Source organism: Pristis pectinata, chromosome 2 (genome assembly GCF_009764475.1).
Source record: "Pristis pectinata isolate sPriPec2 chromosome 2, sPriPec2.1.pri, whole genome shotgun sequence".
Taxonomy (NCBI): Eukaryota; Metazoa; Chordata; class Chondrichthyes; order Rhinopristiformes; family Pristidae; genus Pristis; species Pristis pectinata.
Window position 1 is genome coordinate 31,537,871 of NC_067406.1, and position 26,803 is coordinate 31,564,673.

At 41.7% G+C, this 26,803-nt stretch overlaps 1 protein-coding gene across 15 annotated transcripts in view; it reads left to right on the forward strand.

The window, feature by feature from the left end:
* The window catches only part of nedd4l (NEDD4 like E3 ubiquitin protein ligase), a 316,982-nt gene extending 301,764 nt beyond the window's left edge, over positions 1-15,218 (forward strand). For all 15 annotated transcript variants that reach the window (XM_052036646.1, XM_052036653.1, XM_052036662.1 and 12 more), the window contains 4 exons: positions 409-516; positions 8,479-8,575; positions 9,817-9,889; positions 12,757-15,218. In XM_052036646.1, coding sequence (XP_051892606.1) covers positions 409-516; positions 8,479-8,575; positions 9,817-9,889; positions 12,757-12,859 — 381 coding nt within the window. In that variant the 3' untranslated portion in view covers positions 12,860-15,218. The remainder of the gene's footprint in view (positions 1-408; positions 517-8,478; positions 8,576-9,816; positions 9,890-12,756) is intronic.
* The last annotated feature ends 11,585 nt before the right edge of the window (positions 15,219-26,803 follow it).

Genomic DNA, 26,803 nt, shown 5'->3' on the forward strand with positions numbered 1-26,803 from the left:
CCCAAATTCTCCTCCCACATGCACTCAACCTTTGACCTAGTGGTCTTCTCCCTTTGTTCCCCCCACCCCAAAACCCAGTTCCACCCGCCCACCAAGCTCTCCCCATCTGGTTCCACCTATCACCTACCAGCCTGTATCTCACCCTCCCCCACCCCCCCACCCCCACACTGCTATATACTGGCAATCTTTCCTCTTCCCTCCCAGTGCTGCAGCAGGGTCTTGACACAAAACATCACTTGCACCTTTTGCCTCCACAGATGCTGTTTGACCCACCGAGTTCCTCCAGCTGTTTGTCTTTTTTTTGCTCCAGGTTCCAGCATCTGCAGTCTCTTGTGTGTCCATCTAAATATATTGTTTATTTTTGAAGTACCATTTATATTTGTGTTTGATTTCCTTTTATTCTTCCAGTTGCTGATGTGTGGCCTTGGAGATGTGGATGTCAATGACTGGAGACAGCACACTGTCTACAAGAACAACTACTGTACAAACCACCCAGTTATTCAGTGGTACTGGAAGGTAATGCAAAATTGATCCATCTTAAGAGCAGTTACATTATTCCTTGCTTAAAGCAATATTTCTGTAATTAAAAATGCATATACCTTTAAAATTACTTTTTCACATGGACATTGAAATGGAAGCAGACATAATCATTTGCCTCTCTTGTCTGCTCTAGAATTCAATACAATCAAAGCTGATCTTTTACCTCAGTATCACCTCTCTTCACTCAACCATATCCTTGATTCCCTTAATATCCTTGTTCATTTGCACCAGCTTATGGTTTCTAAAAATACATGCATGATGACTTAACCATTTGGATTCAGAATTAGCTTGCCCGTAGAAGACCGTGGGTATTGGTTGATGAGACTTATTGGTTGGAGGTCCGTAACAAGTGGTGTTCTGCAGGGATCCATACTGTTTACAGATGACACAAAGATTTTTTGCATTGTAGATAGTGTGGAGGATTGCCAAAGGATACAATGGGATATTGATCTGTTGTATATATGGGCGGACAAATGGCAGATGGAGTTTAATTTGGGGAAGTGTGAGGTGTTGCACTTTGAGAGGTCAAATGTACACAGTTAATGGCAGGACCCTTAACAACGTTGATGTACAGAGGGATCTTGGGGTCCAAATCCATAGCTCCCTGAAGGTGGTTACACAAGCTGATAGGGTGGTAAAGAAGGCACATGGCATACTTGTCTTTATTAGTCAAATCATTGAGTTCAAGGGTCAGGAAGTTATGCTGCAGCTTTATAAAACTCTGGTTAAGCCACATCTGGAGTATTGCATTTGATTCTGTTCGCCCCATTTTAGGAAGGATGTGGAGGCTTTGGAGAGGGTGCAGAACAGGTTTACCAGGATGCTGACTGGATTAGAGGGCATGTGCTAGAAGAAGAGGCTGGACAAACTTAGGTTGTTTTCTCTGAAGCAGCAGAGGCGGAGGGGAGACCTGATAGAAGTTTATAAGATCATGAAGGGCATAGATAGAGGAGACAGCCGATATCTTTTTCCCTGGGTCGAAATGTCTCATACTATGGGGCATGCATTTAAGGTGAGAGGGGGTAAGTTCAAAGGAGATGTGTGGGGCAAGTTTTCTTACACAGAGTGGTGGATGCCTAGAATGTGCTGCCTGGGCTGATGGTGGAGGCAAATATGACAGAGGTGTTTAAAAGGCCCTTAGATGAATGTGCAGAGGATGGAGGGAAATGGACATTGTATAGGTAGAAGGGATTAGTTTCATTACGCATTTAATTATTAGTTTAATTAGTTCGGCACAACATCATGAGCCGAAGGGCCTGTTCCTGTGCTATACTGTTCTATGTTCTATTTTGATCTTATTTTTAAGTAATGTGATATATTAACATTCCAGTTTAGAAGGAGATGTCCTCTCACTGAAAGATTCAAAATGGCTAGTGGGCTTGATAGGACAGGTCATGAGAGGCTGTTTAAATTAGTAAATTGGTTTATTATTGTCGCGTACCGAGGTACATTGAAAAACTTTGATTTGCATGCCATCCGCACAGATCATTTCATTACAACGGTGCATTGAGGTAGTACAAGGGAAAGCAATAACAGAATTCAGAATAAAGTGTTACAGAGAAAGTACAGTGCAGGTAGACAATAAGATGCAAGGCCAAAACAAGGTAGATTGTGAGGTCAAATGTCCGTCTTATTGTACTAGGGGACTGTTCAATAGTCATATAACAGTGGGATAGAAACGCTGTCCTTGACTCTGTTGGTACGTGCTTTCAGGCTTTTGTATCTTCTGCCCGATTTGGGGAGGGAGAAGAGAGAATGTCCGGGGTGGGTGGGGTCTTTGATTATGTTGGTTGTTTACTGAGGCAGCGAGAAGTGTGGACAGAGTCCATGGAGGGGAGGCTAGTGTTTTGACCAGGACAGGCTATTGGTGATGTTCACTCCTAGGAACTTGAAACTCTCAACCCTATTGACCTCAGCACCATTGATATAAACAGGACCATGTGCACTGCCACCTTTCCTGAAGTCAATGACCCGCTGTTTTGATTTGCTGACACTGAGGGAAAGGCTGTTGTCATGACACCATGCCACTAGGCTCTCTATCTCTTTCCTGTACTCCAACTCATCATTATTGAGATATGGCCCACTACAGTGCTGTCATCTGCAAACTTGTAGATGGAGTTAGAGCAGAACCTGGCCATGCAGTTGTGAGTGTACAAGAAGTAATGTAGGGGGCTGAGGACACAGCCTTATGGGGCACCAGTATTGAGGATAATTGTGGTGGAGGTGTTGCTGCTTATCCTTACTGATTGCGGTCTGTTGGTCAGGAAGTCAAGGATCCAGTTGCAAAGGGAGATGTTGAGTCCCAGGTCTAGGAGTTTGCAGATGAGTTTGTTTGGAATTATGGTATTGAAGGTGGAGCTGCAGTCAATAAACAATAGTCTAACATAGGTGCCTTTACTGTCCAGATGCTCCAGAGATGAGCATAGGGCCAGGGAGATGGTGTCTGTGTTTCAGCTGTAGGCGAAATGCAATGGGACAAGGTTTACTGGGAGGCTGGAGTTGACATGTGCCATGACCAGCCTATCTAAGCACTTCATGATGGTTGATGTCTGATGTTTCTTCTGCTTTGGGAGTCTAGAACTAAGAATTATAATTGTTCCCAAGGATCAGGCACTTGGAACTGAGATTAAAAATACCTTCTTGTTTATCTACCAACCAGACACGTCGATATCTGATTCCCAATCCATCACATGTTGTTTTACTGACTCGTGTTATGAACAACTTTGTTCAATATCATGATGACCAGAAACAATTATGATTTTTATGGGTCAGGAAAGTAGGAGGTTGCCAGCACCTCACATAAGTAGGTCTTCCAAATGTCCCAAGTCCAATCTGTCTGCACATGCCAGGTTACATATGGTTGTGACACTGTAAGACTGATAGATTTCTTAAAACTTTTCTAAATCCTAGTGGGTTTTGAAACATTTTACATCTTTTGAATCATTCTTTTGATACTAAAGATGGATAATTTGCATGAGTGTAGATGCAGTTTCAGTGAAAGTACAATGTGTGTGGTCTCTAAATTGGGACAGGATAACAGTGTTTCATGGTGTTAATAGTAACAAACAGTAATAAACATACCATTCCTAGCACTTAATGGAAACAAAATTTCACACAGATATGTTTTAGTAACTATTGGTATCTAGCTACCAAAAACTTAAGAGTCATAGAGCAATGCACTGCAGGTACAGGCCCTTTGGCCCAGTGAGTGCATGCTGACCACTACAGCCACCCAGCTAATCCCAACTTCCTGCGTTCGGCCCATATCCCTCTAAGCCCCGCCCCTCCATGAACCTATCCAAGGACTTCTTAAATGATACTATTGTACCAGCCTCAACCACTTCTTCTGGCAGCTCGTTCCACACAAAAAGTTGCCCCTCGGGTCCCTTTTAAATCTTTCCCCTCTCACCCTGAATCTATCCCCCCTAGTTTTGGACTCTCCTACCCTGGGGAAAAGACTGTTATAATTTTAAACATTTTTATAAGGTCACCCCTCATTCTCCTATGTTCCAAGGAATAAAGACCTAGCCTGGCCAACCTCTCCCTATAACTCAGGTTCTCTAGCCCTGGCAACATCCTCATAAATCTTTTCTGCACTCTTTCTTGTTTACCCGTATCTTTCCTATAACAGGGTGACCAAACCTGTACAGAGCACTCCAAGTATGGCCTCAGCAACAACTTACTGTATACAACTGCAACATAATGTCCCAACTCCTATGCTCAGTGCCCTGACTGATGAAGGCCAGCATGCTAATCACCTTTTTCACCACCCTGTCTACCTGTGATACCACTTTCAACAAACTATGCACTTGTACTCCTAGTTCCCCTGTTCTATTACACTCCCTAGTACCCTGCCATTCGTTGTATAAGTCCTTTGTTGGTTTGACGTTCCAAAATGCGTCACCTCACTCTTATCTGTATTGAAATCCATTTATATCGACCCACTTCCCTTAACTGATCAAGCTCTCTCTATAGTCTATGATAACCTTCTTCTCTATTAACAACACCACTTAATTTTGTGTCATTGGCAAACTTACCTATCAAGCCTTCTGCATTTGCATTCAAATCATTTCTATAAATAAGGAATAACAAGGGTCCCAACACCAACCCCTGCAGCACACCATTAGTCAGCAGCCTCCATTCTGAGAAGCAACCTTCAACCACCACCCCTTGTTTTCTACCTCTGAGCCAATTTTGAATCCACCTAACTAGTTCTCCCTGGATTCCATGGGACTTAAACTTCCAGACCAGCCTACCATGCGGGAGCTTGTCGAAGTCCTTGCTCAAGTCCATGTGTACAACATTCGCTGCCCTACCCTCATCTACCTTTTTGGTTACCTCTTCAAGAAACTCTAAAAGGTTTGTCAAGCACAACTTTCCACACATAAATCCATGCTGACTCCTCCTAATCAGAATGTCGATCCAAATGATGGTAGATCCTGTCCATCAGAATTCCCTCCAGTGACTTCCCCACTACTGACGTCAGGCTGACCGGCCTGTAGTTCCTTGGCTTGTACTTGCTACCCTTAAACAACGGAACAACATTAGTCACCTTTCAGTCTTCGGGAACTTCACCAGTGGCTGACGATGCAGGAGATATCTCCACAAGGGCATCCGCAATTTCTTCTCTAGCCTCCCACAGAGTCCAAGGATGCGATTGGTCAGGCCTTGGGATTTATCCACCTTAATTCCCTATAAGGCTGCAAATACCTCCTCCCTGGTAATACAAATGTCCTCCAAAACATAACCACTTCTTTCCCTAATCTCTTGAGCAACCATGATTTTCTCCTCAGTAAACACCAAGGAGAAGTATTCATCAAAAATCCCACCCATCTCCTGCGGCTCGAGACGTAGGCAGCCCTGCTGATCTCTCTCTAGCCACCTTTTTACTCTCAATTTAGCTGTAGAACCTCTTGGGATTTTCCTTAATCCTACCTGCCAGATCTATCTCATACCCTCTCTTTGCCCTCCTGATTTCCCCTTTAAGAGTATTCTTAATGTTTTAATAGTCATCAAGGCATTTACTCATCCCTGACCTCGGAAGCCCAATGTATGCTTCCTTCTTTTTCTTGACCAGCCTTGCAAAAGGAATCAAATAAAAATGTCCTTTATTTTATAAAGTGGGAATAATTCCACAGCTAACTGTAAAGAACAGAAAATAATGTAGAGTGAAGTGGTTGGCAAATGTATTGGAATAAAGCAATTGTACATGGCGTAGTTGAGACTGAACTAAAATTAGCCTACAGTTTTGGTTTCCTTACCATGGAAAGAATGTGCTTCCCTTGAAGGAAGTCCAAGAAGGACCGATTTCTGGGCTGAGGAATTCGCCATTCTAGGAGAGAGTGAGTAGACAAAGCCTATATTTCTGCAGAGATTTGGAAAGTGAGAGGTGGTACATCAAATTTGAAAAAGGCTGAATTGGGTAGGTGCTGAGAAGGTCTTCCACTAAGTTGGGGACACAGAACTGGAACATTTAGGACTGAGATGAGGAGAAACTTCTTTATTGTGAGGGTTGTGAATCTTTAGAATTTTTTAACACAGAAGACTGAATGCTCCTTGGTCTGTGATCAATACAATTTTGGGTCCCAAGAGAACCAAGGATTGTGTGGATAAAGGTAAAGTGGCACTGCAGTAAAAGGTCACTCATAATCATACTGAAAGGTGGCAGAACCTCTGTGAACTGAATGGTACTCCCACTCTTTTGTTCAGATGTGGTTCAAATGGTAGTTGGACTCCATGATTTCTATGGGCTTTACATATTTATAAAAATGTACTTTTTCGTATCATTCCCATTGTAGATTTATGTGTTGATTCGTTAAATTGTGCACGCATTGTGAAAAGGTGCAATTCAGTGCTAAAAACCAAAGGATTTGTTATGCTGTTTAAATCTACTGTCTGTCAAATCCTTCCTCCAGATACTGCTGAATTTCATCTTCTTTTAATAATAAAACAAACTGCATTTAGACATAGTTTGCAGGATGCCATTGCTACTTGCGTTTCAAAAGAACTACTATCTCATTTTTTTATCTTCTCCAATAAACAAAAAAAAGTCAAGCAAAGGTGACAGGAGTTGGCATTCCACTGGGGATTATTTAGTTTTGACTCATGTTACAAAATCGTCAATCTTGCATTCACAATTTGGAGATGATCCTATCAGGACCAGACTATATCTGAAGGCATTGCAGTATTTACCTAAGCTTCAGGGTTCAGTGAGCTGAGTTGTGTAATATTAAATGCTGCTGACTGAATCAACTATTTTCTCTTAAAGAAATTTTATTGCTAGTATTAAGTTGTCTAGTATCTACATTTTTGTTCTTCCCACTTCTTGACTGAACTGGCTGGCTCAATTTTCAGGTTTATCAAAAATAATTAAACAAAATATTGATTCTGAAATGCTCAAAGCTTTACTGCAGCTATTTTAGTTCCTTTGAACTTAAAACTTTCAAATTTATCAAATTACTTTCCTAATCACATTTATCACCAAAATTATTTGGAAAACATGCACTGCTTTTGAATAATAGTGTAGTAATTTGGGGATTAGCTGCAGTACACTTTTCCTTAGCTTGTAAAATAAAACTACAATAAAATACGTCAGTGCAGTGCAGTACATTTTCTTTTATGGTTGGTTACTTAAACCAGAGTTATGTTGTAAACAAACTATTGCCTTGGGAAATTAACCATTCATAAATGTTTAAATGCTAATTTGGTTTCAGAGTACATGTCTCACTACAATCTTGTATGGAATTTTAGAATAGAAAATGAGATTCCTTGTGATTAGATTTGAATAGGCTGTAAGAATCAATTCAGTTACACTAAAAGTATAGTGTTTAACTAACTCAAGACTCTAGTGTAATTGCTGTATTTATTGGATGCTCAAAATTGTTCTGGGGCAGATCCTTGGGTCAATTTGGGGATGAGTTATTTTTTAAGGAACCGTAAGCTACTTTTCATTTCAAAAGATTTTTTTTCTATACATTGGAGATCATTCTTTTTTAAATATAAAATTCTGTGTCATGAAGCTATGGCTCATTTGTGTTGAGACCTGAATTGTGGCAGATGTAACTGCATCTATTGACGACACTAGGTTTAAAAACAACTGATTGTGATTAGATAGGTGAAGTATTTACATTACCCTCTGATCACTGGTTTGTTTGTCAGGCCTTACCACATGCTACTGACTTGATAGCTCAGTCTGGCATTGCAATTTTGTTTTCCCCACTTCCTTACTTAAAGTTGTAGCTGAATGGAAGATACATCTACCTTCATGTCCATCAAAATTTTGTTGTACACAAATATTTAAGGAAAATAGTGGCCCTACATGGTTCCATTGCAATTGTTTTGGTTACAATGAGTTAAGATCTTTCAACCACATGAAATTCCTTCACTCATGGAATGATGGAGTGCTGAAAGCTACACCCCTCCTCACCCCACTGCCCTAGTTGTGCCTTCACAGGTTTTCTAAAAGATTTATTCAGTCTTTCATATCAAGATTTATTCAGTATCCATATCAATATTTCGCATAAATATGCCGTAAATTTCTGCTGGAAAGATTCCCCTCTTAGAAACATTGTACTAAGTCTTCACACAGTGGGAGAGCATGCATCCCTGTTCACTAACAAGATGGCTGGAGTCTGTCATTTTGCAACTGTTTCTAGGTATTCATTGACAAGTGTTTGTAGCAGAGGAGATCAATGTCCTGGGCCCCCCAGTGGTCTTAAAACCCCAGCGGCCTGGTGATAATTAAGCAATTGCTGATAAACATGTGCCACCTCTTTTTCTAAACATTGAAAGCCTTTTCAGAATGGAAAAAGTCAGTCAGGAAAAATTTTATATCATCAGTTATAGCAAAGATTGTTTTTTATTTTCGTAAACACTTTTATAAATAGTGCTTCCTCCTTTATTAATGATTCACTTCACTTGGTGTCTATTTCCTTCCAGGCAGTGCTGCTGATGGATGCTGAGAAACGTATTCGACTTCTACAGTTTGTTACTGGAACCTCAAGAGTGCCTATGAATGGGTTTGCTGAACTATATGGTGTGTGTCTGTATTACTTGTGTGCAAGCTTAACCATCAAGTTTAAATATATGGCTTTAACTTTAAACTTCATTTGAGTAGGAAATTTTGTTGAAAAGTTTGTGAAGTTTTCACATGTAGCTTTGATACAACTGTAGCCTTTACGAGAAGAAAATATTCAAATATATTTATTCAAACATGTTTGTTTTTCATTTGAGGAAATTTTTCCTGGAAAATTGGTAGGGCTGGTAAAACCAGCCTTTATTTATTTCCCCATGTGACTTGTGCTTACGGTGATGGGGGAGGATCTCTGAGAGATTGCAGCTCTTGTGCTGAAACCTCAATATTAATGTTAGGTCGTGGGTTCCTTGATTCTGATCCAGATTCGGATGCTGATGGGACAGAGAGGAGAACTTGGAAGTGATGATATTCCTATGCACTGGCAAGTTGCAATATCACACTGAAATCATTGTGGTCTATTAAAATAGCTGTTTTTTACTAGCTAAGTAGCTAAGTTCCTACACTTAAAAGCTAAGGTTCCTTGTTTAGATACAGTCCATGGACAACTGGGCCACATGTGTACCTTGCTCAAATGGTTGTTATATATATGACTATTCACAGTCTGTTCAACTGCAGAAAATTGGTAACACAACCTAATGCCCAAGCATGCATGCACTTTTCTGATTGGAAATGTTAATCTTACCGCAACGTGAAACAGAAGGAGGCCCTCAGGCTGTCAGCTTCATGGGAACTCCCAGGAGAATAATGCCATTACTTCCATTCCCCTCCTGATTTCCCTGTGGTCCTGCAGCTTATTCTTCCTCACGGATGCCCATGAACTTTGAAATTTTTGCCATTAATCTACATTAAGAGGTAATTTACAGTAGTCAATTAACTTACCACCATGTCTCATGGGTTTCCTCTGGGTGCTCCCAGGTGGTCATGAAAAGAACATGCAAGCTCCTTGCAGACAGTACCTGAGGTCAGGATCGAACCTAGATCCTTGGAGCTGTGAGGCAGCAGCATGAACTGTTGTGCTACCATACCTCCCTTTATCACTGATGTGAATGACGCTGCTTCTGCTCATGATCCCTATTGATGTAAATCATACATAGATCAGACCTGGCATTTATGGCTTATTACTTAGCAAGTAAATGTAGTTAATCTTGAGGGATTTGTGCAATTGATTTAAAAGTTGTAGGAGGTTGTCTTTATCAAAGCATCTTAAAGACTCTTGTTTTACTTTTTGATATTTTACACAGGTTCCAATGGTCCTCAGCTGTTTACAATAGAACAGTGGGGAACTCCAGAAAAGTTGCCAAGAGCTCACACGTGGTAAGGACACTGAATGCTCAAAGTTTGAACACGCCTTTGACAAAGTACAAGCTGAATATTTAATGTTGAAATTTTCAGCTTTAGTTGGCATTTCTGTTCCAGCACCTTTGTGCCTGTGTGCACCCGTACACTGCAGCTCAGAAGTACAGAATGGGCTAGAAATCAGATGACAACTCATTTGACTTCCTGCTCCTCCACTGGGCTCAACTCTGAGTCTGACACTGGTTCCAGATTGTACTGAGCTAAAGTCCCTCCGCTTTGCAGCTGTTGTGTCCAGCTATGCCCCATTAAAATGGGGTCACTGACCTTCATGAAAAGGTTAATGAAACTGTATTTTTTCACTTATAATAAACATTAACATTTTAATTAATTTATATTATGTGTGTGTTTAAAATATTTAATGTTTTCCATCTGTTTCTAAAATACAAAGATCATTGGAGATATTTGGGAACAGTGGAAACCATGAGCTGTCAGAAGGTTATCAGGGTAGGATGGTGATGCAGTGTCAGGACCTACTGCCTGAGGACTGGCTGCTGCCGGTTGACCACTCCACCTTGACTGTGACACCTCCAGGGCATTGGTAGCAGCACAACCACAAAGGATCACAGCCAAGTGGATCCTGCAGGTGGTCCACACAAGGAGCAGGATGGGTCAAACACAATCCTGCCCAATGTTACATAATTTACCAGGTTTACAGTAGTTAATGTTCTATTTTATTTGGACCCTTATTTTCTTTGTCTAGTAAATAACATAAGCAGTTTTAACTGCCCATCTGCTTGAATTCTGCCAGATGGGTTGGAGTAAGATCATACCTCTGGGATCCAGATTTGATGCTCCAAGTTTGGATAAATGTTCCTAACTATTTCTGGGAAAGGAGGACTAAAGTCTGTGTTATACTGTTACATCTATGAAAGTGAGCCAATGATTAGATTACATAGGAATCATCTGTGAAACTATGCCTAAGTTATTTGGTCTTTTCCATTGGTACACTAGGTCTCCCTTGGTGTTACTCGTGAGTCATCTCTGGTTTTGAGTTTTAGACTCAGAAATTACCTTGTGTGGTATTAAAGACAGTTATTTATAAGTGAATGCGCTGCTTTCTCATTTTGAACTTCAAGCCAGTTGCTCTTGTATTTGGCATTGTATTGCATTTGTAATAGTACATGACAAGATGGGCTGTATGTAAACATTAGTTTTATATGTTGGATATTTCACTTTACTATTTTTGCGCCATAAAACAGTAAAAGTCTGCTCAACCTAGTTGCATTGATCAACAATTATAATTAAGAAAATACATTGAAATATAAGAAATGTATAGAAATTAAAATGTTGAAACAAACCACTGAGTAAAAACCCAGCCCAATCAGGCTGCAACATGGCACCCTCCATGTGGTAATGAGACACGAACTTAACCAGAAAGATGCTTCTTTATGAAATGACAAGCTTTCTTCCATATTCCTAAACATCTATAAGTCACACCACAAGAATATAGGTCTGGAACTTGTCTTTATTGGGTCGGGGCATTGAGTATAACAGTTAGGAAATCATGTTACAGCTATATAAAACTTTGATTAGGCCGCACTTGGAGTATTATGTGCAATTCTGCTCACCCCATTACAGGAAGAATGTGGAGGCTTTAGAAAAGGTACAGAGGAGGTTTACCAGGATACTGCCTGGATTAGAGGGTATGAGCCATACAGAGAGGTTGGACAAAGTTGGCTTATTTTTTCTGGAGCATCGGAGGCTGAGAGGAGACCTAATAAAAGTATGAGAGGCATAGATAGTTTAAACAATCAGAATCTTTTTCCCAGGGTAGAAATGTCAAATACGAGAGGACATACATTTAAAGTAATAGGGGGAAAGTTTAAAGGAAATGTGTGGGGCAAGTTTTTTTTACACAGAGAGTGGTAGGTACTTGGAATGGGCTGCCGGGGGGGAGTGGTGGAAACTGAAATGATGGTGGTGTTTAAAAGGCTTTTAGATAGGCATGTGAATATGCAGGGAATGGGGGGATATGGATCATGTGCTGGAAGAAGAGATTTAATTTAGTTTGGTATCTTGTTCAGCACAGACATTGTGGGCCAAAGTGCCTGTTCCTTTGCTGTACCGTTCTGTGTTCTATGTTCTATGAATGTGGTTCACCTTCCACCCTCTCTGCTGAGCTTAGCTGATTCAGCAAGTTCAGCCCTTCAGATATGCAAGGCACATACAGATCTAAAATTCGAAGGTTCAGGCCCAGCCCACAAAACAGATGAAGAAGTTACGACAGCCCTCAAATGTGTCAAATCTTTTAAATGTCTCTGATTGTCCATGTCATTCAGAAGCATTAAAAAACTATCTAACATTAATCAAACAATTAAATCATTTTGATTGATTTTAAATCATTTAAAATGCTTTGAAATAAATAAAAATGGTAAAACAATCTCAGTTAATATTAGAAAAGACGAAAGGCATTCATACCAGAGCTGTTCATATCCATTCAGATATAGGAACTTGCATTTCCTGTATTCAGATTTAAGCTGGTACAAGTTTAGTAGACATTTTCTCCAAAGTTATTTCTGGGGAATTCATCAAATTTATACTCCACTGTTGGACTGAATGTAGAAGAGTACAGCCTGAAAACCATTGGTGGAGCTTGGCCTGCAGGTTCAAGACTTTTCTCCTGAGTCTCAAACTTGTTGACATTTGAGAGTAAATGCCAACATTCCACACAAACCTACCAGCATTTCCCAGCAAGTTCCTGCTCACAGAGTTCTTTGGAAAATATGTAGTTTTTTTAAAAGAATAACTGCCGCAAGTCAATGTTTCGATACTACAGGTGTGGCCAGAGTAGAAATTTAAAGACCTGTTTTATTTTCTGTTTACAGCTTTAACCGCCTTGATTTACCGCCTTATGAATCTTTTGAAGATTTACGAGAAAAGCTTCTTCTGGCAGTAGAGAATGCTGAAGGATTTGAAGGAGTCGATTAAATGGCTGCCGTTGTGGTCAACAAGATGCTGCTTATAATTTTTCTTTTTTATAGATTTAGGAACTTTTCCAGTGATATCAATTTAATTGCACAGTGACATTGGTACACGGAACAAATTCTTCTATGCTAATTCCTATTTCACGTTTCTGGAAGACTGGAAAATTCAAAACTGACTTTCCAGACAATTGTAATAAAAGAAGAAAAGTGGATGATGCGTGGATGAAAAGTGCATTTCAATAGGACTTAACTATGTATTTAAAAAAAGTTCTTTAAAGACACAATCTAAACATTTTACCAACTTTGTAATGAAAGTGAATGCAAACTCTCACTTTCACAGGTATAGTATTATCACTTTGTTTACTCAATGGACTGCATAATAACCAGTTATTTAGACTTCCTTGTAACATAACCTTTCCAGTTAAAAGGCACGATCTGTTAAATGGATTAAAGGTTGGAATTGTGCAGTGCATTAACATTTTCTTGTGAAACATTTGTGCCTCCTTTCCCTGGCAGTCATGATTAAAAGCATGTCAAAAGCATTTTTAGATTATTGATGATGTAGTTTAACACTTGCCTGAAATGTGAAAACCTAGATCTATATTTTTATTTAACAATTGTCATCAATGTCTCTAAATGGGGTCTCGGAAGCAAGTTGTAGTAACATGGCTATGCTCCCAATAGTCAAGTAAAAGCATGGTTATCCATTAAATATGTATTGAAATAACATCGAAATTAAGAGGATGACCAAATAACAGTGCTCAAGGTGTTTTCTATAAAATGTTACCCAAATTTTCCTCTCTTTTTGGAACCAGGTGACTTAACTATGATATAGCAACTTATTACAATGTGCCTGTAGCATACCTGTTAAAGCCCATAGTCTGCTGGTGGGTCCAGGAGTATTTGCTAGCTGGACCTTAAATCTCACTATAACAGGTAATAACAGAGTGATAAAGCTGCCCAATGCCATGAGTAGCTTCACTGTCGTACTGCTGACTAAATTCAAAACATAACTCTATAATATGTGAAACTACTTATGCCCTCATTGCCTTTATCTGCTTTTTTTTTCTACAAACTCTTTTGTTTTTTAGTAATAATTTAACTTTTCAATCATATTTTTATCTCCTGTTAGAAATTTCATTCTCCCTTTCTAAGCCATTTGTTTACTGTTTCCTTTCACCTCCTTCCTTCCTCCATCCATTTTAGGGTCAGGAGTAACTTTTTTTTATTTAAGAGCTACTTGATTTGTCTTATAATAGTTCTTTGAACCCAGTTGTATTGAATACAATTACCTCCAAGATTACTGTGACTAGATGAATGATAGGGAAAAATGCAACAAACCAGGAAGGAATTCTAACAAATGAGCACAACCTGTGACAGCCCTCCCTATCTTGTTATTTACAAAATGAAAGATAACCACTACGAATCAAGCTTTGAATGACTAATGTGTTTGTCTCATTATTGCTTGAGCTAATGCTGATTCTTAAGAAAATGTGTTCTGTTGTAATACCAAGAAATCTAGGGGCACTTTATAAATACCATAAGGTCATGGCTGTTTAATTGTTGTTAAGGGTGTACATTTTTAATACTGAGTATGCTTATCCAGTGCAATATCTATCTGTACATTTTTTCTACTGATGACGCCACAACAAATCCAACATGGAGCCAAGCAGAGTAATTGTTTGTCTTTCTTCATTTATTCTCAACATGTCTTTCCCCTTCAAAAGCATTGCACACAATTTCAAAACTCAGCTCAAATATGTAAAGTCTCTCCTGAAATCCTTCTATCCCTAGTAAGTTCCCAAAAAATAAACTTTCCATTCGAATGTTGCAAGTTTTGTAATTTGTATTTTATGCATCTGCATTGATATTAAAACTATTTATCTAATTTAGGATAGTGATTAAGTGTAATGAAACTTTTACTCCAGAATATGTTTGCAGAAACTTTGTCAGATTTTTGCTGAGGCCTTTTAGATTGAAAAGATTAAAGATGGGTTGACCTTAAATATTAACTTTTGTTCTGCCACTTTTATTTCCTTTACACTATTTATTTCCCCACAGTGAGCAAATTGTTGTCCATCATCTGCTTAATGTGTACTAAAACAGAACATTCTGTCAATAATTCCATGACCATCATTGGCCGTGCGTGCTCCATGGTCAGCTAATAAATGTTAAACAACTTTTCCATATTATGTGCCTACATATTGGACTGTTTAGTAAAAGAATACTTTTACCCACCACCAGTAGCATAATTGTGAGTGTGCACCCATGAGAGTCAAAACTGCAACTAATTTTACTGGGTAGAACCATGCTTCAGTTTTGTAACTAACAATATTACCAATAAATATAATTGCTTTTTGGAATCAATTATGCCACTTCTTTCAAATGTAATTGATGAAATTGCAATTTTTCAAAAATCTCATATCGAATGTCCTCAGGACATTCCAAAGTGCATTACTCCCCAAGTGTGATCGTGGATTTAAGATAGGGAAGGTCCACAAACAAAAATAGGATAAGTGACTAATTGGACTGTTTTAGTGATGTTGGTTAAGGGATAAATGTTGCCCAAGAACTCCCTGTTTTTAAAATGGTGCCAAGGAATGTTTAATATTGCTGATAAGGAGTTCAGGGCTTTTTAAATTCTCATCCGTCCACAAGGCTAAACTCCAAGAATGCACTGCAATATTAAACCAAGCTGAAGCCTTTGAGGGCAATCTGAATCTAGTCTTCGTAACACAGAGATGTAATTTCTAGTTTTCGAGTTAAGGCTAACACCCTACTACAGCTAAAACAATGGTTCTCGTGGTAGAATTGATTTATGTCAGCTTTGTATTGATACTTCTAGTATGTGGAATATCATAGGTTATGAACATTTATTTCCAGAGAGGTATACTCAGAATAAATGTTCTCATTGACAGCATTTCCTCAAAATGAACGCTAACGTGTCACCAAATTTATTGTTAGAAGAACGATGATAAAGAACAAATTTAAGGTTTATGTTGTGGATAACACATTTAGTGAGTTGGTCATACTGCAGTTTAAGAGTCTAAGGAAAGATAGGGAATGGGTGACCAGCAGGCAGAGCAGTAGCAGGAAGGTAGTGCTGGAGTCCCCTGTGGCCAACTCCCTCTGAAACAGATGTGCTGCTTTGGATACTTTTGGGGGAGATGGCTCATTGGGAAGCGCAGCAGTAGCCAAGATCATGGCACCGTGAGTGGCTCTGCTGTGCAGGAGGGTAGGAAAAAGAGTGGCAGAGCTATAGTGGTCGGGGATTCCATGGTAAGGGGAATAGACAGGAGCTTCTGTGGCCACAAACGGGACTCTCAATTGGTGTGTTGCCTCCCAGGTGCAAGGGTCAGGGAGCTTACAGAGGGATATTGATAGGATGCAGAGCTGGGCTGACAAGTGGCAGATGGAGTTAAATCCGGAGAAGTGTGACGTGGTACACTTTGGAAGGACAAATTCCAGGGCAGAGTACTGGGTAAATGGCAAGGTACTTGGCAATGTAGAGGAGCAGAGGGATCTGGGGGTTCATATTCACAGTTCACTGAAAGTTGCCTCACAGGTGGATAGAGCAGTTAAGAAGGCCTATGGGATGTTAGCTTTCATAAATTGTGGGATTGAGTTTCAGAGCCGCGAAGTGATGATGCAGCTTTACAAAACTCTAGTTAGACCACACTTAGAGTACTGTGTTCAGTTCTGGTCGCCGCATTATAGGAAGGATGTGGAGGTGTTGGAGAGGGTGCAGAGGAGATTTACCAGGATGCTGCCTGGATTAGAGCATATGGAATATGAGGAGAGGCTTAAGGTGCTAGGGCTTTATTCACTGGAAAGGAGGAGGATGAGAGGAGACATGATAGAGGTATATAAAATATTGAGAGGAATAGATAGAGTAGACAGTCAGTGCCTCCTTCCCAGGGCACCAGTGCTCAAGACAAGAGGGCATGGCTTTAAGGTTATGGGTGGGAGGTTAAGGGGAGATGTCAGGGGGAGGTTTTTCACCCAGAGGGTGGTTGGTGCATGGAATGCACTGCCTGGGGTGGTGGTGGAGGCAGATACATTGGACAGGTTTAAGAGTTTGTTGGATAGGCATATGGAGGAGTGTGAGATAGAGGGATATGCGGGAGGAAAGGGTTAGATAGTGTGAGGGTGGTTTGATGGACGGCACAACACGGTGGGCCGAAGGGCCTGTTTTGTGCTGTATGGTTCTATGATTATATCTCAGTGGCTGCAGGGCACTCTAAAAGGGGAGGGTGAACAGCCAGTTGTCGTGGTGCATGTAGGTACCAATGATATTGGAAAAAAGTGGGATGTGGTCCTCCAAGCCAAATTTAGGGAGCTAGGAGAAAGATTAAAAAGTAGGACCTCAAAGGTAATAATCTCAGCATTACTGCCTGCGCCAAGTGCTAGTCAAAGTAGGAATAGCAGAATAGTTAGGATGAGTATGTAGCTTGAGCAGTGGTGCTGGAGGGAGTGTATCAGATTCCTGGGGCATTGGAATCAGTTCTGGGGGAGATGGGACCAGTACAAACCAGACAGTCTACACCTGGGCAGGACCAGGATCAATGTCCTAGGGGGATTGTTTGCTTGTGCTGTTGGGGAGAGTTTAAACGAATATGGTAGGGGATGGGAATCCATGCAGAAAGACAGAGGGAAGCAATGCAGAGAACAAAGCAAAAGTCAGAAAGGAGAAAAGTAAGCGTGGAGTACAGAAAAGTCAAACACAAAGGACACAAAGATTACCAGATTCTAAAAGGACAATGAGTGTAAGGGCACCATAGTATTCGAAACAAGGTCAGTAACCTTGTGGCACAAATCAGTACAAAGGAGTGTGATTTAGTGGCCATTACAGAAACATGGTTGCAGGGTGGAGATGACTGGGAATTAGATATCCAAGGGTATCAGGTAATACGGAAGGATAGGTAGGAAGGTAAGGGAAGTGCGGTAGCGCTTGTAGCTAAGGTTGAGATCAGAGCGATAGTGAGAGATGAAATAAGATCTAAGGAGCAGAGTCCTTCTGGGTAGAGATTAGGAATAGTAAAAGGGAAAAATCACTGGTGGGAGTTGTCTATTGGCCACCAAATAATAACATTACAGTGGCAGAGGCAATAAACCAAGAAATATCTGATGTATTTAAGAATGGAACAACAGTTGTCATGGGGGACTTTAACTTGCACATAGATTGGGCGAATCAAGTTCGTCGAGGCAATCTTGAGGAGGACTTCATAGAATGCATCTGTGATAGCTTGAACAGCATGTTACTGAACCTACAATGAGACAGTTAATATTAACAATCTTGTAGTTAGGGATCCTCTTGGAAAGAGCGATCACAGTAAGATTGAATTTCTCATACAAATGGAGAGTGCAATACTTTGATCTAAAACCAATGCCTTATGCCTAAACAAGGAAGAGTACAATGGGATGAGAGAAGAGTTGGCTTGCGTAAACTGAGAACACAGCCTATGTGGTGGGAAATCTTGAGGAACAGTGGAAGACTTTCAAAGAGATTTTTCACAGTGCTCAACAAAAGTATATTCCAGTTGAAAGCAAGGATAGGAAAGTTGTTTCCACTGGGACGTGAGACTAGAACTAGGGGAAATAGCCTCAAGATTCGGGGGTGTAGATTTAGGACAGAGATGAGGAGGAACTGCTTTTCCCAGAGAGTAGTGAATCTGTGGAATTCTCTGCTCAAGAAAGCAGTAGAGGATACCTCATTAAATATATTGAAGACACAGTTAGATGGATTTTTGCATAGTAGGGGAATTCAGGGTTATGGGGAAAAGGCAGGCAGGTGGAGCTGAGTTCACGGGCAGATCAGCCATGATCTTATTGAATGGCGGAGCAGGCTCAATGGGCCAGATGGCCTACTCCTGCTCCTATTTCTTATGTTCTTATGTTTTTTATGGTCTTATGACAGTAAGGGTGGGGAGAGCCAGCTTTGGATAACTGAGGAAATAAAGGAAGCCATCAAACTAAAAGCTCATGCATACAAAGTCACCAAGAGTGGTGAGAAACTGTAAGATTGGGAAATCTTTAAAAAGCAACGAAGAATCACTAAGCAAGCAATAAGGAAAGTGAAGGTAGATTATGAAAGTAAATTAGCACAAAATATAAAACCAGACAGTAAAAGTTTTTATAATTATATAAAGTGGAAAAGGATGGCTAAAGTGAAGGTAGGTCCCTTGGAAGATGAGAAGGGGGGATTAATATTGGGTAATGCGGAAATGCCAAGGCTTTGAATGACCATTTTGTGTCAGTCTTCACGGTGGAGGACACGTATGACGTGCCAAAGAGAGATGTTATGGATGTGATGTGAGGTGAGGACCTCGATACAATCACTATCACTAAAGAGATACTGCTGAGCAAATGAGTGGGCCTAAAGGTAGACAATTCCCCTGGCTCTGATGGAATGCATCCCAGGGTACTGAAACAAATGGCGCTCATAATTAAGGATGAGATCAGGGCGATAGAGATAATATAAGATTTAAGGAGCAGAATGTTGAATCCATCTGGATAAAGATTAGGAATAGTCAAGGGAAAAGACCACTGGTGGGAGTTGTCCACAGGCCACTAAATAATAACATTACAGTGGCACAGGCAATAAACCAAGAAATATCTGATGTATGTAAGAATGGAACAGCAGTTGTCATGGGGGACCTTAGCTTGCACATAGATTGGGCGAATCAAGTTGGTCGAGGCAGTCTTTAGGAGGACTTAATAGAATGCATCCATGATAGCAGGTAACTATAGGCTAATTAGCTTAATGTCTGTGGTTGGTAAAATGCTTGAAACTATCATTAAGGAAGAAATAGCAAGACATCTGGATAGAAATGGTTTGATCAGGCAGACACAGCATGGATTCAGGAAGGGCGGGTCCTGTTTGACAAACTTACTGGAGTTCTTTAAGGATATAATGTATGAGCATGGATAGAGAATTGGTTATCCAATAGAAGGCAGAGAATTGGGATAAATGGGTGTTTCTCTGCTTGGCGATCAGTGGTAAGCGGAGTGCCGCAGGGGTCAGTGCTGGGCCTGCAGTTGTTCACAATGTACATTAACAATTTAGAAGAGGCGACTAAGTGTAGCATATCTAAGATTGCTGATGACAATAAATTGAGTAGAAAAGCAAATTGTGCAGAAGATGTGTAGAGTCTGCAGAGAGATACAGGCAAGTTAAGTGAGTGGGCAATGGTCTGGCAGATGGAGTACAATCTTGGTAAATGCAAGGTCGTCCACTTTGGAAGAAAAAACAGAAGATCGGATTATTACTTAAATGGTGAAAGATTGCAGCATGCTGTTGTGCAGAGGTACTTGGGAGTGCTTGTGCATGAATTGCAAACGGTTGGCTTGCAAGTGCAACAGGCTATCAAGAAGGCAAATGGAATGTTGGCCTTCATTGCTAGAGGGACTGAATTTAAGAGCAGGGAGGTTCTGCTGCAACTGTGCAGGGTACTGGTGAGGCCACACCTGGAGAACTGTGTGCAGTTCTGGTCTCCTTACTTGAGGAGGTGGTGCAGAGGAGATTTATCAGGTTAATTCCAGAAATGAGGGGGTTAGCCTATGAGGTGAGATTGAGTCACCTGGGACTATACTCACTAGAATTCAGAAGAACGAGAAGAGATCTTACATAAAATTATGAAAGAGGTAGACAAGATAGAGGCAGGAAGGTTGTTTCCACTGGTAGGTGAGACTAGAACTAGGGGACATAGCCTCTAGATTTGGGGGTGTAGATTTAGGATGGAGATGAGGAGAAACTGCTTTTCCCAGAGAGTAGTGAATCTGTGGAATTCTCTGCCCAGGGAAGCAGTGGAAACTACCTCATTTAATTATGCACCATTCTTCAAGTTTATTAAAGCCTTTCTGTATTGTGCTGCAGTCCTGCTGTATTGTTTGACTTGGTGTCAGCTGCAAGTTTGAACCATTTATGCAAGTAGTTTCCCTAGCACTCATGCTTCTGAACAACATTTTTCACTATTTCCAATTTGTGTACCTACCTGTTAACCCCGACTCTCAGTTGAGCTTTCTTACCACTCAGTTTCTTTTTCCTTGAGTGCGCATGTTCTGACGTTTGTTTGCTATGACTCTGTGGTACGATACCTTTTTTGAGGGCTTTTTGGAAATCAAAATATCTTTGTGGCATTACCTTAAATCATTTCTGCCATGTATTCAATGTTGGCCAATATAGCTACTTTTGGATTCCATGGTGCTCATTCTGTCATATATTACCCAGCACGTCAGAGTGAAGAAGGCATCAGGTTGTGCATCTTACCCAGGAAGATCCAGATAACATTCAGTCATGGGCGAGTAACATTCTTGCCACAAGTGGGCCAGACAATGGCCGAGAGAGTCTAAGCACATACCCTTCATGTTCAATGGCATTCTCATCACCATGTCCCCATCATCAGTATCCTGGGGATCAACACTGACTCAAAACGCAACTGGACCAGGTCAGATGCTGGGTGTCCTGTGGCGAGTCACTTGCTTCCTGATACCTCAAGGCCTTTCCATTGCCGACAATGTACTAGTGAGAAGTGTGATGGAATACTCTCCATTGTCAGGAATAACTGCAGCTCCAACAACAATCAAGTAGCTAAACACCACCCAGAGCAAAGCAGCCTGCTTGACTGGTATCCCATCCATTATTCCAGTCATATTCTGTCCAAAAGCAATGCTGTGTTGGCTGTTGTGTGTTTTCTTTCATCTTGGCTGCTCTCCCAATCCTGTGACCTCTACCACATAGGCACATGGAATTACCACCACCTGCAGGTTTCCCTCAAAGGTGCACACTATCCTGATTTGGAAACACATTGCCATTCCACCATTGTCCCTGGGTCGAAGTCCTGGAACTCCCCGCCCAGCAGCACTGCTTTGGGAGTACTTTCTCCCAATTGGGAGTACTTTCAGCAAAAGAAAAGTAGTGGTTCAAGAAAGCAGGCCGTGGTTCAAGACAAACTAGCCATGAGCAATAAATGCTGACTTTCCCAGCAGCATCCAAATCCTGCAAAAAAATGTCCTCTTTGAGTAAGGATTCCATCACCACCAATGTTGAATTAACTGGACTTGTTCCAGCTCTCTTGCTTTTAAAATAGGTGAGGAATCGCATGGCACATTTAAACTATATTACAAAAGATGACAATTGTGAATGTAGGAAATAAAAAGAAACACAAAATACTGGAAATACTTGGTAGGGCAGGCAATACCTGTACAAGAATTTCCAAAAAGCCTTTAATATGGTGCTGCATTGTAAACTGATGGTTTGGGTCAGAACAAGTTAGGGGGCAAGTCAGAGAAGGGATTGCAAGGTGGCTGCCAAATGAAAGAAACAGTAGAGATTAAAAATTTGCAAATATTGGGAAGTAGAAATGATAGAACATAGAACAAAACAGCACAATACAGGCCCTTCGGCCCACCATGTTGTGCCACCCTTCAAACCACACCTAAGACTATCTAACCACTTCCTCCCACATATCCCTCTAACTTATGTTCCTCCATATGCTTATCTAACAATATCTTGAACTTGACCAACGTATCAGCCTCCACCACCACCCCAGGCAGCACATTCCATGCACCAAACACTCTCTGGGTGAAAAACCTCCCTCTGACATCACCCCTGAATTTCCCACCCAATACCTTAAAGCCATGTCCTCTTGTTTTGAGCATTCGCGCCCTGGGAAAGAGGCGCTGGCTGTTCACTCTATCTATTCCTCTCAATATCTTGTATACCTCTATCATGTTACCCCTCATCCTCCTTCTCTCCAATGAGTAAAGCCCTAGCTCCTTTAGTCTCTCCTCATAAGCCATACTCTCTAATCCAGGCAGCATCCTGGTAAATCTCCTCTGCACCCTTTCCAACACCTCCACATCCTTCCTGTAATGAGACGACCAGAACTGGACACACTACTCTAAGTGTGGCCTAACCAGAGTTTTGTAAAGCTGCATCATCACTTTGCGGCTCTTAAACTCGATCCCCTCACTTATGAAAGCTAACATCCCGTAAGCTTTCTTAACTACCCTATCCACCTGTGAGGCAACTTTCAGTGATCTGTGGATATGAACTCCCAGATCTCTCTGCTCCTCTACACTACCCAGAATCCTGCCATTTACTTGTACTCCGCCTTGGAGTTTGTCCTTCCAAAGTGCACGACCTCACATTTCTCTGGATTGAACCCCATCTGCCACTTGTCAGCCCAGCTCTGCATCCTATCAATATCCATCTGCAAGCTTCAACAGCCCTCCATGCTATCCACAACACCACCAATCCTTGTGTCATCTGCAAACTTACCAAGCCACCCTTCCACCCCCTCATCTAAGTCGTTAATAAATATCACAAAAAGTAGAGGTCCCAGAACCGATCCCTGTGGGACACCACTAGTCACAGCCCTCCAATCCGAATGCACTCCCTCCACCACAACCCTCTGCTTTCTACAGGCAAGCCAATTTTGAATCCACACGGCCAAGCTTCCCCAGATCCCTTGGCCTCTGACCTTCTGAAGAAGCCTACCATGTGGAACCTTGTCAAATGCCTTACTAAAATCCATGTAGACCACATCCACTGCACTACCCTCATCAATCTTCCTGGTCACCTCCTCAAAGAACCTTATCAGGCTTGTGAGGCAAGATCTTCCCTTCACAAAGGAAAAGAAAAGCATACAAAAGGTACAGAGAGCTAGGTAATGTTAGAGATCTGGAGGAAGACAAGGCTAAAAGGAAGGAAAAGAAAGAGATTAGGAGAGCCAGAAGGGGACATGAGAAGGCCTTGGCGGGCAGGATCAAGGAAAACCCCAAGGCGTTCTACAAGTATGTGAAGAGTAAGAAGATGAGATGCGAAAGGATAGGGCCTATCAAGTGCAGCAGTGGGAAAGTGTGTATGGATCCGGAAGAAATAGTGGAGGTACTTAATGAATACTTTATGTCAGTATTCACCACAGAAAAAGATCTGTGGGATTGTAGTGGAGACTTGCAGTAGCCTGAAAAGCTTGAGCATCTGGATATTAGAAAAGACGTGGTGCTGAAACTTTTGGAAAGCATCAAGTTAGTTAAGTCGCTGGAACCGGATGAGATGTACCCCAGGTTGCTGTGGGAGGCAAGGGAGGAGATTGCGGAACCTCTGACGATGATCTTTGTATTGTCCATGGAGACGGGAGAGGTTCCAGAAGATTGGAGGGTTGCAGATGTTGTTCCCTTATTCAAGAAGGGGAGTAGGGATAGCCCAGGAAATTATAGACCAGTGAGTCTTACCTCAGTGGTTGGTAAGCTGATGGAGAAGATCCTGAGAGGTATAATATGATTAGGAATAGTCAGCATGGCTTTGTCAAGGACAGGTCCTGCCTTATGAGCCTGATTGAATTTTTTGAGGATGTGACTAAGCACATCGATGAAGGGAGAGCAGTAGATGTAGTGTATATGGATTTCAGCAAGGCGTTTGATAAGTTACCCCATGCAAGACTTATGGAGAAGGTGAGGAGACATGGGATCCAAGGGGATATTGCAGTGTGGATCCAGAACTGGCTGGCCCACAGAAGGCAAAGAGTGGTTGTTGAAGGGTCATATTCTGAGTGGAGGTCGGTGACCAGTGGTGTACTTCAGGGGTCTGTACTGGGTCCATTGCTCTTTGTGATTTTTATAAACGACCTGGATGAGGAAGTGGAGGGGTGGGTTAGTAAGCTTGTGGATGACACAAAGGTTGGGGATGTTGTGGATAGTTTGGAGGGCTGTCAGAGGTTACAGAGGAACATAGATAGGATGCAAAGTTGGGCTGAGAAGTAGCAGATGCAGTTCAACCCAGATAAGTGTGAAGTGGTTCATTTTGTTAGGTCAAATATGTTGGCGGAATATAGTCTTAATGGTAGGACTCTTGGCAGTGTGGAGGATCAGAGGGATCTTAGGGTCCAAGTCCATAGGACGCTCAAAGCGGCTGTGCAGGTTGACTCTGTGGTTAAGAAGGCATATGGCGTATTGTCCTTCATCAATCGGGGAATTGAATTTAGGAGCCATGAGGTATTGTTGCAGCTATATAGGTCCCTGGTCAGACCCCACTTGGAGTATTGTGCTCAGTTCTGGTTGCCTCACTACAGGAAAGATGTGGAAGCCATAGAGAGGGTGCAGAGGAGATGTACAAGGATGCTGCCTGGAAGGCGGAGCATGCCTTATGAAAGCAGGTTGAGGGAACTCGGCCTTTTCTCCTTGGAGAGACAGAGGATGAAGGGGGACCTGATTGAGGTGTATAAGATGATGAGAGATATTGATAGGGTAAATAGTCAGAGGCTTTTCCCCAGGGCTGAGTTGGTGGCCACAAGAGGACATAGGTTTAAGGTGCTAGGGAGTAGATATAGAGGAGATGACAGGGGTAAGTTTTTTACTCAGAGAGTGGTGAGTGCGTGGAATGGGCTGCCGGAAACGGTGGTGGAGGCTGATACGATAGGGTCTTTCAAGAGACTGTTAGATAGGTATATGGAGCTGAGTAAAATAGAGGGCTATGGGTAAGCCTAGTAATTTCTAGGGTAGGGATATGTTCGGCACAGCTTTGTGGGCCGAAGGGTCTGAATTGTGCTGTAATTGTTCTATGTTCTATGTTCTAAAGCCATGCTGGCTGTCCCTAATCAGTCCATGTTTCTCCAAATGCTCATAGATCCTATCTCTTAGAATCCTTTCCAACAGTTTACCCACCACAGACGTAAGGCTCACTGGTCTGTAATTCCCTGGACTATCCCTACTACCTTTTTTGAATAAGGGGACAACATTCGCCACCCTTCAATCCTCCGGTACCATCACCGTGGACAACGAGGACTCAAAGATCCGAACCAACGGTTCAGCAATCTCCTCCCTCACCTCACAAAGCAGCCTGGGGAATATTCCGTCAGGACCCGGGGACTTATCTGTCCTAATATTTTCTAACAACTCCAACACATCCTGTCTCTTAATGTCTACATACTCTAGAACATTACCCTTACCAATGCTGTCCTCAGCATCATCAAGATCCCTCTCCTTGGTGAATACTGAAGAGAAGTATTCATTGAGAACCTCACCCACTTCCACAGCTTCCAGGCACATCCTCCCACCTTTGTCTTTAATCGGACCTACCTTTACCCTAGCCATCCTTCTGTTCTTTACGTACGAGAAAAAAGCCTTGGGATTCTCCTGAACCCTACCTGCCAAAGCCTTTTCATGTCCCCTTCTCGCGCTCCTCAGCCCTTTCTTAAGTTCCTTCCTTGCTACTCTATATTCCTCATGAGCCCTGTCTGATCCTTGCTGCTTACACCTTATGTATGCTGCTCTCTTCTTCCTAACTAGTTGTTCCACCTCTCTCATCACCCACGGTTCCTTCACCCTACCATTCCATCTCTGCCTCACCGGGACAAATTTATCCCTAACATCCTGCAAAAGATATCTGAATACTGACCACATCTCCATAGTACATTTCCCTTCAAAAATGTCACCCCAATTTACACTCCCAAGTTCTCGCCTTATAGCCTCATAATTCGCCTTTCCCCAATTAAATATCTTCCCATCCTCTTTGCTCCGATCCCTGTCCATGACAATTCTAAAGGTTATGGAGCAATGGTCACTGTCCCCTAAATGCTCACCCACCGATAGATCTGTCACCTGACCCAGTTCATTACCTAAAACTAGATCTAACATGGCATTCCCTCTAGTCGGCCTGTCAACATACTGCGTCAGGAATCCGTCCTGGACACACTTAACAAACTGCACCCTGCCTAAACCTTTGACACTAAGTAGGTGCCAATCAATATTTGGATAGTTGAAGTCTTCCATTATAGTAACCCTGTTATTTTCACATCTCTCCAAAAACTGCCTCCCAATCTGCTCCTCAGTATCCCTACTGCTACCGGGGGGCCTATAGAATTCTCCCAGGAGGGTAACTGCCCCTTTCTTATTCCTGACTACCACCCATATTGACTCTAGAGAGGATGCTTCTACATTATCTACC